The sequence below is a fragment of the Takifugu rubripes genome, chromosome 8, assembly GCF_901000725.2.
Source record: "Takifugu rubripes chromosome 8, fTakRub1.2, whole genome shotgun sequence".
NCBI lineage: Eukaryota > Metazoa > Chordata > Actinopteri > Tetraodontiformes > Tetraodontidae > Takifugu > Takifugu rubripes.
In genome coordinates this window covers 17255706-17272385 of record NC_042292.1, presented here as the reverse complement: position 1 = coordinate 17272385, position 16680 = coordinate 17255706, and the positions used below count along the sequence as shown (strand labels likewise).

Sequence of the window (16680 nt, the reverse complement as noted above, 5' to 3'; positions counted from 1 at the left end):
CAACCCACCTGAGCGGCGTACCCCCCCCACCCACAGCAATATACGCTTATTTTTCTGTCGTGTGAGCCTTTCCTGTGGGGAAGGTTCGGTGTAAAAAATAAAACCTTGCTGTCTTCAATACACTATCTCAAGCCATTCCTGTAGATGGACATTGTTGTTTTGGGTTTTTTTTAATTAATTTTGGACCATTTCTTATGCCATAGTCTACCATCCTGGTTATCATAAAGACCAAAAGCATGCAAAATGACTTATTGTAGTGACTGGACTGGAATCTGGTGGTAATAAATAGCTATTTACTGTATGTTTTAGTTTAAATGAATGTGCCTCTGCTTTGATATTTAAATAATTCTAGTAAAATGTGGATCTGCCAGATTTCAAATGTTAAGGTGCCTTGTTATGGCATAAGAAATTTGACTAGCAAAAAGAACTTTTTTTTTTCTTTTTCTTGAGATAATTTGGAGATAGACTTCTTGGTTTTGTTTGCTACGAAGCGGTTGATAGATGTAGGGGTGTGGCTAAACTGTTTTTGGTATCGTGTACATGTTTAGGGTAATACTGTGCCATATAGAGCCCACAAAAAATATGTTAATGTTATTTTTAAAAGATGTTTTAATGTTGCCTGATGACTTTGTCTTTAGATTTGATACAAAGGCTTGTAGCCACAGCTCTCCCAAAGTCAGTAGTTTCCTTTCCCCACATTCTTCTGCTCTCTTCCTCTCTCTCTTTCTCTCTCTCCCCTCGTTTCCGTCTCCCTTTCTTTGCTGCAATCAAACAAAATAAAGTATTAACCTGACGACTCGACGAAATCGGCTGTCGCGTGTTCTCATGGTTTGTTTTTTCGCTGGTTTTCCGACACATTAAAGCTCGGCTTGATCCTTTCTTCTGAACCTGTGCTGTTCTGTGGTTGCCGGTAACGTTTTATCTTTTCCTCGGTGAATGTGTGAAGGCTTCTCTAAGTGATATCACCCACTGTGGCGATGGGTCTCTGCAAAATGCCCTGAAAGTTCCTTCAACCAGACGCTGTTTGTCTCCTCTTGGTGGCGTCAAGAGCTAATTTCTCCCCACTTTTCCAAATAGTGACACTCAGTGGTGAGCTGGGGAGTTTAATCTCAACGTCCCTGAGATGTTGACGCGGAATTTAGGGCCTTTTCTGCAGAAATGCGGTCAGAAAAAAAATAAGACTCATAACCTTAAAATATGAACTTAATACCTGAAGAAAATCCATTATGATATGAAAATAACTTTAGATAACTGGACACGCAGTATTAGTTTGATTTTAGTCATGATCCCGAGACTGAACGTCAGAATTCTGAGAAAATTAAAAACCGGGAATTTCTGCTGGACACTAATCAATAGATGGTATCAGAGTGGTCACGTGTCCAGGGGGGGGGGATAAATAAAAAAAGTCATTTCCAAAGATGCGCCATGGGACGTTTCGTGGATCCCCCCTCCCCCCAGTTATCACAGGGTTCCTGGAAGGAGACCATCAGAGGAATGCAGCCAACAGGGGGAAAAAACCCGAGTTTTATCGCTCAAGTCAGCCTGATTTGTTGCCAGCGGTGAATCAACGTTCCTGCGTAATGGCTAAACACACATCGACGGGCCGTCTGAGGTCACTCACCCAGCCTGCGCTCCGCAGCCACCCCAGAACCAGGGGCAGAAATCAATGTTAGTGCAGATATGTGCTCAGATCCTCACGAAAGCGCCTGTTTTCCCATCAGTTGGCTTCATATTTTCTCCCGCCGACATCAAGTTCCCAAACAGTCCTGTTGGAGGATCAATAACCTCCTCTGCCCTCTGGACCCAGCGGAAGCGCGCCAGTTCATCCCACCACACCCCCGCAGGCTCTGGCCCCTGGCTGGCCCGCCCAGAGGGCGCCTGGGGTCCGCAGAAGGTCGCAGGACGCCGAATACTCGGGATCTGCGGGAGCGACGGTGCTGAAGGATGGCGATGTTTTGGAAAGCTGTGGCTCTCGGGCTGCTGGTTGCGCTCGGCCCCGCACTGCAGGGCCGGGGGGCCGAGGCGCAGGGAAACGGACGGGACAAGGTGCGTTCAAATGCTGCTCGGTTCATGCACGGGGATACGCGCTGCGTTCCTCGTAGACACATTTTAAAAATCCTTAATTTTTGTGCATTTGTTAACACAGAGGGTCACCGTGGTAACGCTGGTTCATCAGCCACCATCATTCTGTGGAAATCCTAATTAATGATGCACGCTTTAAATAAATGTGCTGAAAAGTTTCCTTTACGCCAAAAACTCTCTGATCAGACTTAGAACTTTGCTCAGGATGGGGGAGGACAAACAAGCCACCAGATCCCCCCCCCCCTCCTCTTTTCTCCACCCCAGATTTCCACATTAGATTCGCGATACTGACTCGATTACTCCAATGTGGGTTAATGGCTTCACAGTTAAAAAGAACATTTCAAGTGATTCAAGTCCTGCATCCAGCATTTGGTCTCGCAGAAACAGGTATCGGGCGATGCGACCATGTTCCTGGGCCAGGAGAGGGAAAAGTGGAGGCCGCTGATCCACACGACCGTCAACCTGACTGACATCAGCAGGTGTGAATACAAACTGAGACCTTTTATACGCCGCGCTATTGCCCGCCTGCCTTCACCATCGTTCCCTGGTTTCCCGCAGCATCAAGTCGTCCTTTCAGTTGCGCACCTTTGACCCCGAAGGCGTGATTTTCTACGGGGACACAAAAGGAGGACGGGACTGGTTCGTTCTGTCCCTGAAGGACGGCATCCCCCTCATGCAGATCTACAGATCGGGCATGTACGTCAGCGTGGCGGGCGGCGCCAAGCTCAGCGATGGAGAGTGGCACACGGTGAGACCTCATGAGCAGGTTGCGGCGACGGCGCGCTGCAGCACGGCAACCGATAGGCTGATGGCGTTCTTGTGCCCCCGGTGCCACCAAGCTGGAGGTGAGCAACCATGGGGATTTTGTGATCCTAGAGATGGACGGCTCCAACAAACTGGTGGTGGGGATGCATCCCGCGGAGCCGGAGGAGGCCCTATCGGGCGAGCTGCGACTGGCGGTCGGCGGCGTCCTCATCAGCACAGACCACATGATCGTTCCGGTTGGTTTGCTTTAATGGCTGCGTCCCACAGTTCATGGTGTACTTGTGAATATTATGCGCTACTCCCTCCATGAAGGACCTGTTGATTCCTCTGTGACAGGTGGAGCCGAGGTTCGATGCCTGCGTGAGGCAAGGCAGCTGGTTAAACCTCAGCACCCCCTGGGAGACGGACGCGGAGGAGCTCTGGTCCTGCTATCAACACCTGCGACCTGGCAGCTACTTTTCTGGCGCCGGATTTGCCATTTTCAACACCTCAGGTGGGAACAATGTGTAGATAAGAGCGAGCGTGCCGACGCTGGTACGAAACCCAGGTGTCCTTAAGGCCTGGCTAATGAATCCCTCCTAAGTAGGAAATATATGCGTGTTTTTTCGCAGGCGTTTAACAGTTTTCATCTGTGGCTGCAGGGTTCGACATCGACACACACGCTGGGATTAAGGTTGAATTGCTGGGTGATTTCAGCAAGATGGACGGAACCATTTTAAGCATCAAGGCTGCTGGGCAGGAGCCGACATTCACCTTAACGTCCAATAATAACACAGAGGTATGTGCAGAGAAATGACTGGCTCTAGTCTGGACAAGCATCGTTGCTTTGAAGAGCTAACTTTACCGACCGTTTCGACCTGGCAGGAAGTCACGTTCACATTTGGGGAAAAGCAATACAGCATGAAAGCCCCACTCAGGAAACTGGAGATTATCTTTCAGTCGGATTTGATCCAACTACGTACAGATAAATCAGATATAACAGACTTGTCTCCGATTCAAGTCGGGCACTCAGGTTATTTGGAAAAATGGAGAAACGGACGACTGGGTCTCGGAGGCCTCCTAGGTGAGATTAAAATTGCCTGCGCGGGTTTTATATCATAAATTAAGAGGTCTAATTCAATGTAGATATCAAAGAGAAGTCTGTATGATTAACAGATGAATCTTTTTTTAAATTTCAGGTGAGAGTGAGGATGAAGTGGGTTCACACTTCTTGGCAGGCTGTCTAGAGAAAATCCAGGTCCAAGGGAAGGATTTGGACCTGGATTTAGCTGTCAAACACAAGTCAATCACCTCTCACAGCTGCCCTGCGTAGCACAGCAAATATATGAACTAGAAGACTGCAGAGGACTTGTTTAGCAGACATTAATATTCCACAAATGTAAAGTGTCAACACAAGAGAGCAGTCGTGCCTTAATTAAAGTGATTTTTTTTCACCTTCAGCCAAATGTGATTTTAAATAAGCAGGAGATAAAAAAAAAAAAAATGTCATAAAGAGATGTGTTGATTGTTGGACCAGTATGGGCAAAACGTGTTTCTAAATAAATGTGATTCTTCCTCACACGGATGAAAATTGTCTTGCTGCTTTTAAGGAAATTGAAGGTCAGTGCTGCTTTGGTGCATTTGAGCGCTAATAATAGAACAGATGAGTGAGCTTTAAAGCGCATTTTGGCGCCTCCTAGTGGATTCATGGGGAGATGCAGCAGAATGAATTCTACACATCAAAACATCAAAAACGTTGCTTTTCTTCAAAGAAGGAAGCGCAGATTAAAGACACGCTGAAAAATGTGAATCAAATATGCCAAATAGTCACCGACAGCACGTAGAAAAAAGCACTTGGAGAGCTCAAGACTTCCACCAAGGAAGCAGTTTCCCCACATATGTAACTTCTATGTTTATTGTATGGAGGCAGAAGTAATACATGGTGTGTAATAGTGTGGGTTTCTTTATGAAGCCAGACTGACTGACAGACAGATAAACACCGGCTGTCACAAATAGATGTCGTGATTTTAATGGAATATAGCATCTTAATTTAAAAAATAAAACTGCAGAAAAATGCACTACTTTTATGCCATTGTATTGTAACCTTCCACATAACGTTGCTTTTAAATAAACCCCGATAGATCAAATAATGTAACAATTTATAAAAATGTAATAACTAAAACAGCTTTAAGTCAACTTTTATCTGCGTCTATGTGCTGCTGAAAAGGGTGCGGTACCAAGCTATTTGCCGTCTTTTGTGACGTTACTGTCGCAAAGTCTGGGTGTCGTAAACACTGGCCGCCCACTGAAGATGGCGGCGGAGCTGCATCCGCGGAGCGGAAAGCTGATCGGCCTCTCCAATTCGAACCGTACTGCCCGGCGAAACCAGCCTGTCCAAGAGTTCAACCACGGACTGGTGCTAAGTAAAGAGCCGCTGAGGGACCGGGATGTCTTCACCGTACGCATTGACAAGAAGGTAAACAACCGCCTCCCCGGCCGCCGCTGCTTCCCCTTAGCGGGGGTATGAGCGGCGAGAATGGGGAGCAGCGCTGATGGGACGCACCGGTGGTCTGTCTCCGCAGTGAGAAGCCTGTCATAGCCACACTCGTACGTGCCTGGTGACAGCAGCTGTGGGTCTTGCAGGCACCCTGATAAGATTTTCACAACCTGACAGATAATTGTGGGGACTAAGCGACTTATCAAACACTGAGATACGGTGAACTCATCACTAAGCTAGCGATAACCTGCTCCTGGTTGTACCTGGTAGTCAGCTAGCTGTGCTAATTTAGCCAGTCACAACTAGCTTTAATGCAGAGTGTTGCTTGGTCAAATGTCACGTATTGGCAATAACCGGCAGTTGTTTGTGGGGTCGTTTGTTTAGCGGGGTTTTTTTTGGCTCGGTGTGTTCAGATGCTGCAGTGTTGGTGCAGCGGCTGTGCTGAATCTATAGAACCCTCGCTGCACACAGGTGAATGTGGGCAGAATTGGACTGGAATATTTCACAGACTTCGGGATTTAGCCATTGAGAGCCATCTGCAAACACACCTGATCCAGTATGAACACTCGGGTAGAGGGTTTGCTGTACATTTTGACGTTGGCCTCCAGATATTATTCTCTTTTACTCTCTTACACCTCGTTTCTGAAGTCTTCTAGACCCCTGCTTGGAATTCTAACCCGTTTTTCTCTTACAAAAACAAGGTTTGACTTGCTTGGTTTATATTTGAAGGAAGAAGATACAAATTAAGTGCTGCACAGTTCTCCAATTTCCTTGAATGTGCAGATTTCATATCACTTTATCAGAGGAACTTGTGCTCTACTGGCTCATATCTCTGTGTGTGTGTGTGTGTGTGTGTGTGTGTGTGTGTGTGTGTGTCCAGTGACTGTTTACTTTCGAGCTGTTATCAGTGCATTGCTACTTGTCTGCTGGAAAGGCCGTTCCCTCATGTGTCTGCTGCCAAACAGCATGGCAGCGCTTGTTCTGTGTAGCGGCGCCAAATAGACCAGACGGGTTCGATTGGTGGCAGCGACTCGTTTGAACGAGATTCGGAGCATCTCTCCTCCACCGGGAAGAACCCGTTGCACGGAAAGGAGCGTCCATCTGCGCCGGTGCTGTGAAGCACAATGGGAGCTGCCATAAACAGCCTCCATCGCTGCCCTAAAATCAATACCTCTCCATCCCGCAGCGCTCCGATTGGCATGAGCCTCCCTGTAACTCCGGCGGATGTTAAAAAATGGGCACGTAAGAGCCACTACATGAATGTTTAGCGTAGAAATAAACTCTTTGCATGTGTGAGAGGGACACATCCAGCTTTTTCCTCATTTAAAATGAATTATTACCTCTACTAAGAGCTGTTTGCAGAGTAACTAAACATATGAAATTTACGGAAAATGTTGATCGTGGGATTTTGGCGGAGTTCGGGTTTCCGCAGGGACTTTGACCTTTGACCTGACCTTTGATCATAAAGCAGCCTACTATGTTATGTAACCTATAGCCCATATATAGTGTTCTTCCACGACCGGTTAACTCGTTCAGTTACTTTCAAGTTGAACAACCTGCGTTAACCGAAGACGACTCGGATCTCTTTGCGTCCTCTGATCGGAATCCTAGTTTGTGCGCCCGCCGCGTGCTTTTCCGCGATATTTTCTAAGGCTGTAATATAAATCCCATAGACAGACAGTATCTTGATGTTGCACTTTTGTTTGGACGTCACTTCCGCCACATTACCCCCAGTCCTTCATGTAATGGAGCGCACTTGATCGGCGTCTCCGCCTCTGCTTTTGATGCAATTAAAATTTCATTGACTTTAAAATGCTGCTGCTGCTGCTCGACATGCGCGCTGGGATCCCGTAGTTATTGGCTGTTTGTAGGCATAAAAGAGGGAGGGGGGGGGGGGGGTCTGGAAGGCAGGCACCCACAGACTGTTACGTGAGTGAAAGGAAGGAGCAAAGTGGGTGTGTGTCTCCTCCGAGCAGAGACCCGGTCAGGCTGGGTTACTTCTAAATCTGTTAACCCACATTCTGGGGCTGTGGTAGCATGCTGCCTCACATCGCAGCTGCTCCTCACGCGAGGACGGCGTGGAGGAAAGAGCAGAAGGGATCGTTTTTCCGTGCGATGCCATTGATCTCGGATAATATTTAAAAGTGGAGTTTACGGGGAAAGATCTCCAGAGCTGCCTGGACGTTCGGGCCGGCCCCAAGGTCGACCGCCGGGGTGGATCCCTAAGTTGAGAGAGAGAGAGCCAGAGCGGAAAATCGGGGTGAGGCGGCAGGCCATCCCTCCGGTGGGATGAAGAGGATCCATGCTCTCGCGTCCTCCTCAGTCTTCCCGCGGCGCCCCGCTCCTCCGAGCAGCCGGCAGGAAAACAGAACTCGCCCCAGAGATCAATGAAGTATTGCATTAGTCCGGGCCGATGGCTGCCGGCCGTGCGATATGACTCCAATGTCATGCAATGACAAAGGAAAACAACCAGGAAACTTGGGTTTTTTTGCGCTTTTCTCAGGAATCTGGATGAAGGAGGAGGAGGTGGAGGGGAAGCTCGCCTGACGCCTGCGTCTCCATGGGGGCTCTTTTGTGCGGTTTCTGTCACTATACCATAAAGGAGGTATTAGCTTCGGCCACGTGCTCCAGCGGACGCGCGAAAGATCCGACCTTTAATCGTGGGATTTGCCTCCAACGTTCGGCCCCATCAGCTTTCTGATTAAAAATCGCTCCTGGTGTTTGCTTGTTTTCGGGTGTAGTTGGCTGTGATGTCAGCGAGATGTGGTGTGTTTGTCTAAATATAGCACAGGATGTGCGCTCCGCTCCCCCTCGTCTTCTGATTTTTAATCTCTGAAGTTGGATGCTACAGCAGCAAACCTACGATGACACAAGCTCATTCGCCGACAACGGGGGGGGGGGGATTCATTTCACCCCGTCGTCCCACATTCTTCAGACCATCGCCAGACGTGAATTCACTGTTGCTCCACATCTACAAAGCTTTTCCCAATGTTCTCCCTTGTGGCTTTGAGCTCGTTCTTTTTGCTCGGCGACTAAAAATAGCGAGCGCACTCGCAAAAAAGCGCACTTTGTTTGCTGTAGATATCAGTGTCTGCAGATTTCTGCCTCGAGGGTCACCTGTTATATGATTTTAGATACATTTATTGGAGAAATGTTTTTACAGGAAATACATCACAAGCTGATATTGCAGTATTCCTGTTTTTTCATTTAGCTTCACCTTAACATGCTAATCGCTGTGTGTTTCGTACACTCAGGAGTAAAATTCCGTGGACGTTTCTGCGTCCTGGAATGGACAAACTTAACTTATCATCGTGCTGTTTTCCGGTTTTAGTTGCATAAAAGCAACATTTGATCTACGGTGAATGTGAAAACTGGAATAACTCGTGGCCGTTTTCCCTCAGGTGAATTCCTGGAGCGGTTCCATTGAGATCGGCCTGACGGCGCTCGATCCTGCTGCGCTGGACTTCCCCAGCAGCGCCACGGGCCTCAAGGGCGGCTCCTGGATCGTGTCGGGCTGCTCGGTGCTGTGCGATGGCCGCTCCGTCCTCGAGGAGTACGGCCGAGACCTGGACCAGCTGGCCGAGGGCGACCAGGTGGGCATCCAGCGCAGCTCCCGGGGAGAGCTCCACCTGTGGGTGAACGGGCAGGACTGCGGCGCCGCCGCGAGCGGCTTGCCGCCCAGACTGTGGGCGGTGGTGGACCTTTACGGCAAGTGCACGCAAGTGACAGTGGTGAGCTGCGAACCGCCGCCGCCCTCGGCGGAGAAAGAGGCGGCGAAGCCGGAGGAGGGGGAGGAGGAGGAAGAGGAGGAGGCCGAGGAGGAGGAGGAGGAGGAAGAGATGGTGGTGTGCGGGGTGCAGGAGGATTCGGGGATCACAGCACTGATGAATGTGGCAGCCGTGAATGGAAGGATGAGCAGAGAAGAAGGTGAGAATTCTGTTTTCCGTCTTTAAAGCTCATCCGCCGTAACGTCCCCCCTCCTCTTCCTCGCAGTGCCTGAGCTGAACCGCGCTCACAGCAGACCAGACAAGTATCGCAACCACCTGGAGTCGGACACAGGTAAGATGCCACGGACGCGGCGTCGGAGCGTCGGAGCGTCGACGCGGCGTGAACAAGTCTTCTCCTGTCGCCTGCAGTTTTAACGGAACACCAGCTCTTCGACGTCTTCAACAACGCAATAGTATCTTTTTACCGCTCCGAGGACGAGGGCGGAGGGGACGAGGGCGGAGGAGGAGGAGGGGCAGGAGGAGGAGGAAGTGCAGGAAGCGATGGCTCATCCCGGAACGAGAGGGGCGGCAGCAGCAGCAGCAGCGGGGGAGGTGCGGCCAACGGCGACGCCGGAGGCGCCGGGGACTGTGGGAATACCAACACGGGTCCCGCTGGGAACGGCGGGGTCGGCTCTGGGGCGGTGCCCGGCGGGATGACCACCAACGACGCGCTGCTCTTTCACGAAAAATGCGGCACTCTGATCAAACTGAGCAACAACAACAAGACGGCGGAGCGGAGGAGACCGCTGGACGAGTTCAACAACGGCGTGGTGATGACCAACCGGCCGCTCCGACACAACGAGATGTTTGAGGTACCCGCTCACGGATCCCGTGGTCACGGATCCCGTGGTCACGGATCATGTTTCCACTGCAGTCAAGCTTTGGAAAGTGCTGAATTAATGCCCTTTTTTTTTCCAGATTCGCATAGATAAGCTAGTGGATAAGTGGTCCGGATCCATCGAGATCGGAGTGACCACACACAATCCAAACAACCTGGACTACCCTGCGACAATGACCAATCTGCGCTCAGGTGAGACACACACACACACACACACACACACACAGGATTTACACTGTAACCCAAACCTGATGTGGATCATTAATATCAGGTACAATCATGATGAGTGGCTGTGGGATACTCACCAATGGCAAAGGAACCCGCAGGGAATACTGTGAATTTAGCCTTGATGAGCTTCAGGTTTGTCCCCCCCCCCCCCCCCACACACACACACACACGCACACACACACACTGCATGCCAACTCTGTGTGTTCTGTCCACTCACGTCGACTGTCCCTGCTCAGGAGGGGGATCACATAGGGTTGATGCGTAAGGCCAGCGGCGCGCTCCATTTCTACATCAATGGCATCGACCAAGGTGAGGAAGAGGAAGTTCGGGGAGGTGACGAAGGTTAAAACGACCTTGGGGGGTTTGGTTAGATTCTTTACAGTTTTACGGTGGAGTTAAAGACGCCGTCTGTCTGCGGTTTGCTGGTTCTGTCTCGCAACAACGTGGCATTTTCCTGCCGTAGGCGTTGCGGCAGCCCAGACGCCCGGCGTGGTCTACGGCGTGGTGGACCTCTACGGCATGGCCGTCAAGGTCACTATAGTCCACAACCACAACCACAGCGACCGCCTCAGACGCAACAACGCCATCATGAGGGCGCTGTCGCCGGACGTGGGCCGGCCCAGGCCCTCTCTGTCCCTCACCCCGGACGCGGACGGGCCCGACAGGCTGCTCTTCCACGCCAACTGCGGTCAGAAAGCCGCCATCATCAGCGACGGGAGAACGGCGCTGCGGCCGCAGTGAGTCCCCTCCTCCGCCGCCGCTCCGTTTATTATGTCACGCTCGACATCCAACGCGAATTGCGTCCGCAGCGCGACGGACGACTTCAACCACGGCGTGGTCCTGAGCAACCGGCCGCTGCGCTCCAACGAGGTGTTCCAGGTCCGCATCGACAAGATGGTGGACAAGTGGGCGGGCTCCATCGAGATCGGCGTCACCACGCACAACCCCGCCTACCTCCAGTTGCCCTCGACGATGACCAACCTGCGCTCAGGTGACGCTGCGAACGCCCCCGTCGGAACCGCCTGAGGCCGAACTGGCGTGAACGGGTGCTGTTCTTTTTTCCCGCAGGCACGTGGATGATGACCGGGAACGGCGTGATGCACAACGGGACGACCATCCTGGACGAGTATGGACACAACCTGGACCGCCTTAAGGTGACAGACGTTCCCTTCCGCCGCCTCCAGGCCTCCAGTACGGCACGGTCAGCTCTTTGTTCCCGCAGGCCGGCGACACGGTGGGCGTGGTGCGGAAAGAAGACGGCAGCCTTCACTTCTTCGTCAACGGCGTCGCTCAGGGCCCGGCGGCGTGGAACGTCCCTCCCAGCGTGTACGCAGTGGTGGACCTGTACGGCCAGGCCGCGCAGGCCACCATCATGGACGACATGGGTGAGAGGACGGCGTCCTGCCGCCACCCGGGTCTACTTCCTGACAAACTCTAACGGTTGTTCTTCCTCAGTGGACCTGCCCCCTCTACCTGAGGACAGCTCAGACGGCGCCGCCGTCATGTCCCCGGGGAGCCCCTGCTCCGTAGGCGGGGCCAGCACCAACGACCTGCGCTTCCACCAGCTCCACGGCACCAACGCCGTCATCACCAACGGAGGGCGCACCGCCCTGCGCCAGAACTGCCGCAGCGAGTTCAACGACGCCATCGTCATATCCAACAGGTGACGGGACCGTGGCGATCGGCGCCGCCGGCAAACGCCGCTCGGCCACGATTCAACTCATCGTCTGCTCCTAGGTGCCTTCGAGACGGGGAGCTTTTTGAAATCGTCATCCAGAAGATGGTGGACCGCTGGTCGGGTTCGATAGAAGCAGGTGAGGAGCTCAGCCAGTGGCCGTCGCCGTGACAACGCTCGCACGGCGTCCTACTGAAATGTTTCCCGCGTGCGGCGCCCGCAGGTGTGACGGCGATCAGGCCGGACGAGCTGGAGTTTCCCAACACCATGACGGACATCGACTACGACACCTGGATGCTCAGGTACCAGAACGTTCCGGAGGTTCCGGAAACTCGTTTTTGATGTCGGAAGCTTAAATTGACGTCTTTTCGCGGAACCAGTGGGACGGCCATCATGCAGGACGGCAACACGATGCGCAACAACTACGGCTGCGACCTGGACTCCCTGACCACGGGCTCGCGGATCGGCATGATGCGCTCGGCCAGCGGCAACCTCCACTATTACATCAACGGCGTGGACCAGGGCATGGCCTGCTCCGGTCTGCCACCAGGTAGAGGACGTGTTGGGGGGAGGGGCTTGAGAGTTACACCTTGACTCACCCTTGTGTCTCTCTCAGAGGTGTACGCTGTGGTCGACCTGTACGGTCAGTGTGTTCAGGTGTCCATCACCAGCACCTCAGGCCCCCTGGACAACAGCCTGTGTACCAGCAACGTCACCGAGAAGAGTTTTCCAATCCAGTCGCCAGGTGGGCCGTCTTCCGTAGCGCCGCCTTAGAGGCTCCGCTTTTCATAGTTGTTAAACTCTTTTTTGTTTGTTTGTAGTTGCGGGCGTCGCCCATCGGCTCCACAGCAAACACGGCAAAAACGTGGTGCTGCTGGGCGATGGCTGCCAGGCCGCCAGGGTGGGGGGCTACTCCCACGGCATCGTCTTCAGCGCCAAGGAGCTGAAAACGGACGAGCTGTTTGAGGTAAGGAAACGGTGCGGCTGTGCTTGTTTCTGCTCCTCCCTCATCCTCCGCCCCCGTCCCTCCACAGGTCAGGATCGACGAGGTGGACGAGCAGTGGTGCGGCTCGCTGCACGTCGGCCTGACCACGCTGGCGCCCCCGGAGCTGCCTTCCTGCCCCCTGTCGGGCCTCACGCCCTCCCTCCCGCAGCTCCGCTCCAAGGTCACCTGGCTGCTCTGCGGCTCTGAGGTGCAGCGGAACGGCGCGCTGCAGAGGCAGAATTACTGCTGCTCGCTGGACCGGCTCACGGTAAGTTCCCCCCCCCCCCCTCTGCGACCCCCTTCCTTCCTTCAATTTACCTTTTTTCGTGGTTAAAGAGGCGACACATTCAGTGCGTACGTGTACTTTAATGGTGATGCAAACACGCGCTAGCACATTAGCTAAAAAACACAAATGCTCGGTGCCCAGGTGGGGAACCGTGTGGGCGTGAAGAGGTGCGGCGACGACACCATGCACATTTTCATCGACGGCGAAGACGTGGGATCCGCAGCCACGGCCGTCGCCAAGGTGAGCTGTGGCACATCTCCCATCTGGAGTCTCCTCCCCCGCGTTCAAGCGTCTCTCCTCGGCTTCCCCCCCAGAACGTTTACGCCGTCTTCGACCTGTACGGGAGGATTACGGCCGTGTCCATCGTGAGCTCGTCCTTGATGGAGGATGTGGAGAGCCTGAAGGCGCCGTCGCTGTCTTCAGAGAGCTGCAGTGAAGGCGAGGAGGACGGCACGCCCGTCAGAGAGGTGGGTGCCCGACGAGCACAAGGTTCAAATCGGCGCCGCGAGTCACGGTAAACCCGAGCGTCTCTGTGGCGTCCAGGTGGAGCCCGAGTCCTGCGCGCTGGTGCCGACCGTCATGATGTTTCTGGAGAATCACGGCAAGAATATACAGCTGTCCAACCAGAACCTGACAGCGGCCAGAGTGTCGAGCTACAACCAGGGCCTGCTGGTCACCGCCCAGCCGCTCGCACGCCAGCAGCTGTTCCAGGTAACTTTCCGTTGCATTTCCTGTAGAAATCAGCCAATGGTTAGTGGGTGTTCTCCTGCCCCCTAGTGGACAGAACGGTGTCCTACATGCTTTACATTAGTGTTTCTGATGGCTCCCTCTGGTCACCAGTTTCAGATAGACCGCCTGAATCCATCATGGACGTCGTCGTTGTCCTTAGGGGTGATCGGCCACTCACCCGACCGGCTCAATTTCCCGTCCACGGCGTGCGGTCTGAAGCGCTCCGCCTGGCTGCTGCAGCGTGACTCCGTCTTCCACAACTCCCTGAAGGTAAACGCGAACGGACACGAGCGGGTCGCTCAGCGACTCATTTATCACCAATCACTTCCTTCCTGCTCAGATATGCGAGAATTACGGTCCCAACCTGGACACGTGTCCGGAGGGGACGGTGTTGGGTCTGCTGGTGGACGCCAACAGTTGCCTGCACCTCTATGTGAACGGCATGGACCAGGGCGTGGCGGCGCAGGACATCCCCTCGCCTTGCTACCCGTTCATTGATCTCTACGGCCAGTGCGAGCAAGTACGTCCTTAAAACCTTTAGAATAAGAACAGCAACGATCGTCTAACGCCCTGAACTGAATATTAAAATAAACCAAAATTGTGTTGAATGGCAGGTTACTATAGCAACAAACAACCTACCTGCTGTGGGAGGGGACAGGGGCGAGGCCCGTTGCCAGGGCGACATGGAGAAGGCTGACATGGTTGATGGTGAGAAGCCAGTGACAATGGGTCCAGTATTTGACAGGTTTTTGGGGTTGACGGTTCCTTTAACGTCTTGACAGGGATCAAAGAGAGCGTCTGCTGGACTCCTCCCCCCGAGGTCAACCCCAACAAGACCTGCGAGTACCAGGCGCTGTGCTCGCGCTTCAAGGACCTGCTCACGTTACCAGGTGCGCCTCCACCACCGCCAAAGTTTCCCTCAGCGCAGTAAAAAGCATCTCAGATTTTCCTTTTCTGCCACAATTTGCAAGACGGCTACTTCAACGAAGACGCCAAGTACAACCTGTGTTACTGCGAGTCCTGTTACAAGCTGCGCGGCGACGAGGCTTATTACAAGAGGGGCGAGCCGCCGCGCGACTACGCCCTGCCCTTTGGCTGGTGCCGCTTCGCTCTCAGGTAAGACCCCTCACTCTGACCGATGAACAGCGCTAACGTGCTAAAGAGCATTGGTCTTATCTGCAGACTTAAGCCCCACTGCGAGGTCTCTAACGCGCTAAAGAAATGGCACATCGCGTATCACGGCACCAGCGTCGGAACCCTGCGGCGGACGCTGGACCACAACCAGCTGCTGCCCGGTATGGAAACCGCATATATTCAACACTACATGCATCACATTTACCCATAATCCTCCCATTCAGATCTGACTCTTGGGATTTATAGTTTCTGTTAGCTTCGGCTGAGCTAAGCTAATTAGCATTACTCGAACCATTCCTACAGTTCTGACAGTAGCACCTTCTCCTGATGAGGGACGTTGCTATGGCTTCCTTCTTGCAGGGATGTCGTCCATCTTCTCCGTGTCTGCGGTGAAGACTGAGGGGCCCAACGACTACAGCGAGCCAGAAGAGAACAGCGCCCCCGGCAGGGAGGTTCCTAGAGTGCGACTCTCTCCCACTATGCGTTACTCCGGAATGGAGCTCTTTGCCCCCAAAGTGCAGTAAGTCAGTATTTAACACAGTCTTGAAGTCCGTCACGACCCTCTCACCGGTTCTCCCGCTCCTCCCGCAGATTCCAGGATCCCCGCTCTCACCGCTGCCACCACGCTCAGGTGGGCTTCCAGGTGTGCGTTCGCCCCGGCTCCTACAAGGTCGGCCCTCAGACCGCGGGCCACAGCGAGCCCCTGGACCCTCGCTTCAGCAACACGGAGATCGAGTGGATCACCAAGGAGCAGGGCGGCACGCTCCTCTACGGCCTGCTCGTCCGGATCGAGTGAACGGAGCGGCGGGAAGCGGCGGGGCGGATCTCCTCACGCATCGAATAGACTGAAACCCAAACCCTGCCTTGTGGGAGAGACTCCTGAGATCCGATTCTACCGTTGGTTGGCTTTTTTTTGTTGGACTGAAAGGCCAGAAGCGACGGCGGATTTAAAGGAGGACAGTCACTGCCTGCACTTTACGTTACGGACACTCACAGGCGTTTTTGTTCTTTTTTTAGCGTTCATACGCCACGTTTGACTCCCCCCCCCACCCACCCACGCAAGCAGTTCTTCCCCTCTGGCACAGTCATCCGTGGTTTATTTTCTAGAGGAGCCGACGACTCGGCCAGACTGTGAAAACTAAAAAAAATAAAGTGACTAAAGGTTTGAATCCGAGCTGATGTGCACACTAACGGGGCAGCGGTACGACAGAGGCCCAAGAACAACTCCAGACTAGCTGACCTCATGACAGCCGAATGGTCGCCCTCCCATCACGTCCGTCTCCGGAGACCACGGCGGGAGGACGCGTCCCCCATCGTCGCCATCATTTACACGTGAATGTTTCTCGTTAGGGCTCCGCGATCGATCGATTGTACGCTAACTGTTCATCCCGGAATCGATCTTGACCTTCAACCCCCCGTCGCCAATTTGGCCCAGACTCTGCCCTCAGGACGCGCTCCAGTTCAACCATTTTACAAGCTCCGTCTTCTCCGAGCAGCTGTGAAGGGACGGAGCCGCACGAAGGACGGACTTCAAACGGAAAATGTGAAAATATTTAAAGTGGCTTATTTATGGCCCGATGCTGCTTTGTACAATTTAATTTGTTTTTTTTTTGGTTTCCGTATGTCGTGTTGTATAGGCTGTTACATAACAAATCATAATTTCCGAGTTTATAAAATAATAATAAACTGTCTGCACAGGATGGTTGGCACCTTTC

General features: G+C 53.0%; 2 protein-coding genes and 2 long non-coding RNA genes across 6 annotated transcripts; 2 read left to right on the top strand and 2 right to left on the bottom strand.

The window, feature by feature from the left end:
• Positions 1-400: 400 nt before the first annotated feature.
• Positions 401-1760, bottom strand: LOC115250808 (uncharacterized). The gene is made up of 2 exons (XR_003889390.1): positions 1622-1760; positions 401-761 (listed from the first exon to the last, which is right to left on the bottom strand). It is a non-coding gene; the product is annotated as an uncharacterized lncRNA (long non-coding RNA).
• shbg (sex hormone-binding globulin) lies at positions 1745-4417 on the top strand. Of its 2 annotated transcripts, none has more exons than XM_011606671.2 (8): positions 1745-2046; positions 2449-2561; positions 2641-2830; positions 2922-3083; positions 3184-3340; positions 3489-3625; positions 3712-3910; positions 4026-4417. In XM_011606671.2, the coding sequence occupies exons 1-8, from the start codon at positions 1945-1947 to the stop codon at positions 4157-4159; spliced, it is 1194 nt and encodes a 397-aa protein (XP_011604973.1). In that variant the 5' UTR covers positions 1745-1944; the 3' UTR covers positions 4160-4417. The 2 variants fall into 2 exon arrangements, with proteins under 2 accessions (XP_011604973.1, XP_003966935.1); XM_003966886.3 differs by having other exon boundaries at positions 1755-2046; positions 2464-2561.
• A 688-nt stretch (positions 4418-5105) lies between these two features.
• Positions 5106-16666, top strand: neurl4 (neuralized E3 ubiquitin protein ligase 4). Of its 2 annotated transcripts, none has more exons than XM_011606672.2 (29): positions 5106-5302; positions 8725-9250; positions 9317-9382; positions 9460-9902; positions 10009-10120; positions 10200-10288; positions 10393-10465; positions 10620-10893; positions 10966-11147; positions 11225-11310; positions 11379-11541; positions 11612-11819; positions 11894-11970; positions 12055-12133; positions 12212-12381; positions 12448-12576; positions 12653-12798; positions 12866-13084; positions 13244-13342; positions 13417-13569; positions 13646-13813; positions 13943-14101; positions 14172-14351; positions 14446-14539; positions 14614-14721; positions 14803-14947; positions 15014-15126; positions 15326-15485; positions 15557-16666. In XM_011606672.2, the coding sequence occupies exons 1-29, from the start codon at positions 5138-5140 to the stop codon at positions 15759-15761; spliced, it is 4791 nt and encodes a 1596-aa protein (XP_011604974.2). In that variant the 5' UTR covers positions 5106-5137; the 3' UTR covers positions 15762-16666. The 2 variants fall into 2 exon arrangements, with proteins under 2 accessions (XP_011604974.2, XP_029696848.1); XM_029840988.1 differs by lacking the exon at positions 5106-5302 and adding an exon at positions 7332-7928.
• Positions 13165-14629, bottom strand: LOC115250807 (uncharacterized). The gene is made up of 4 exons (XR_003889389.1): positions 14471-14629; positions 14196-14366; positions 13909-14095; positions 13165-13833 (listed from the first exon to the last, which is right to left on the bottom strand). It is a non-coding gene; the product is annotated as an uncharacterized lncRNA (long non-coding RNA).
• Positions 16667-16680: the final 14 nt, after the last annotated feature.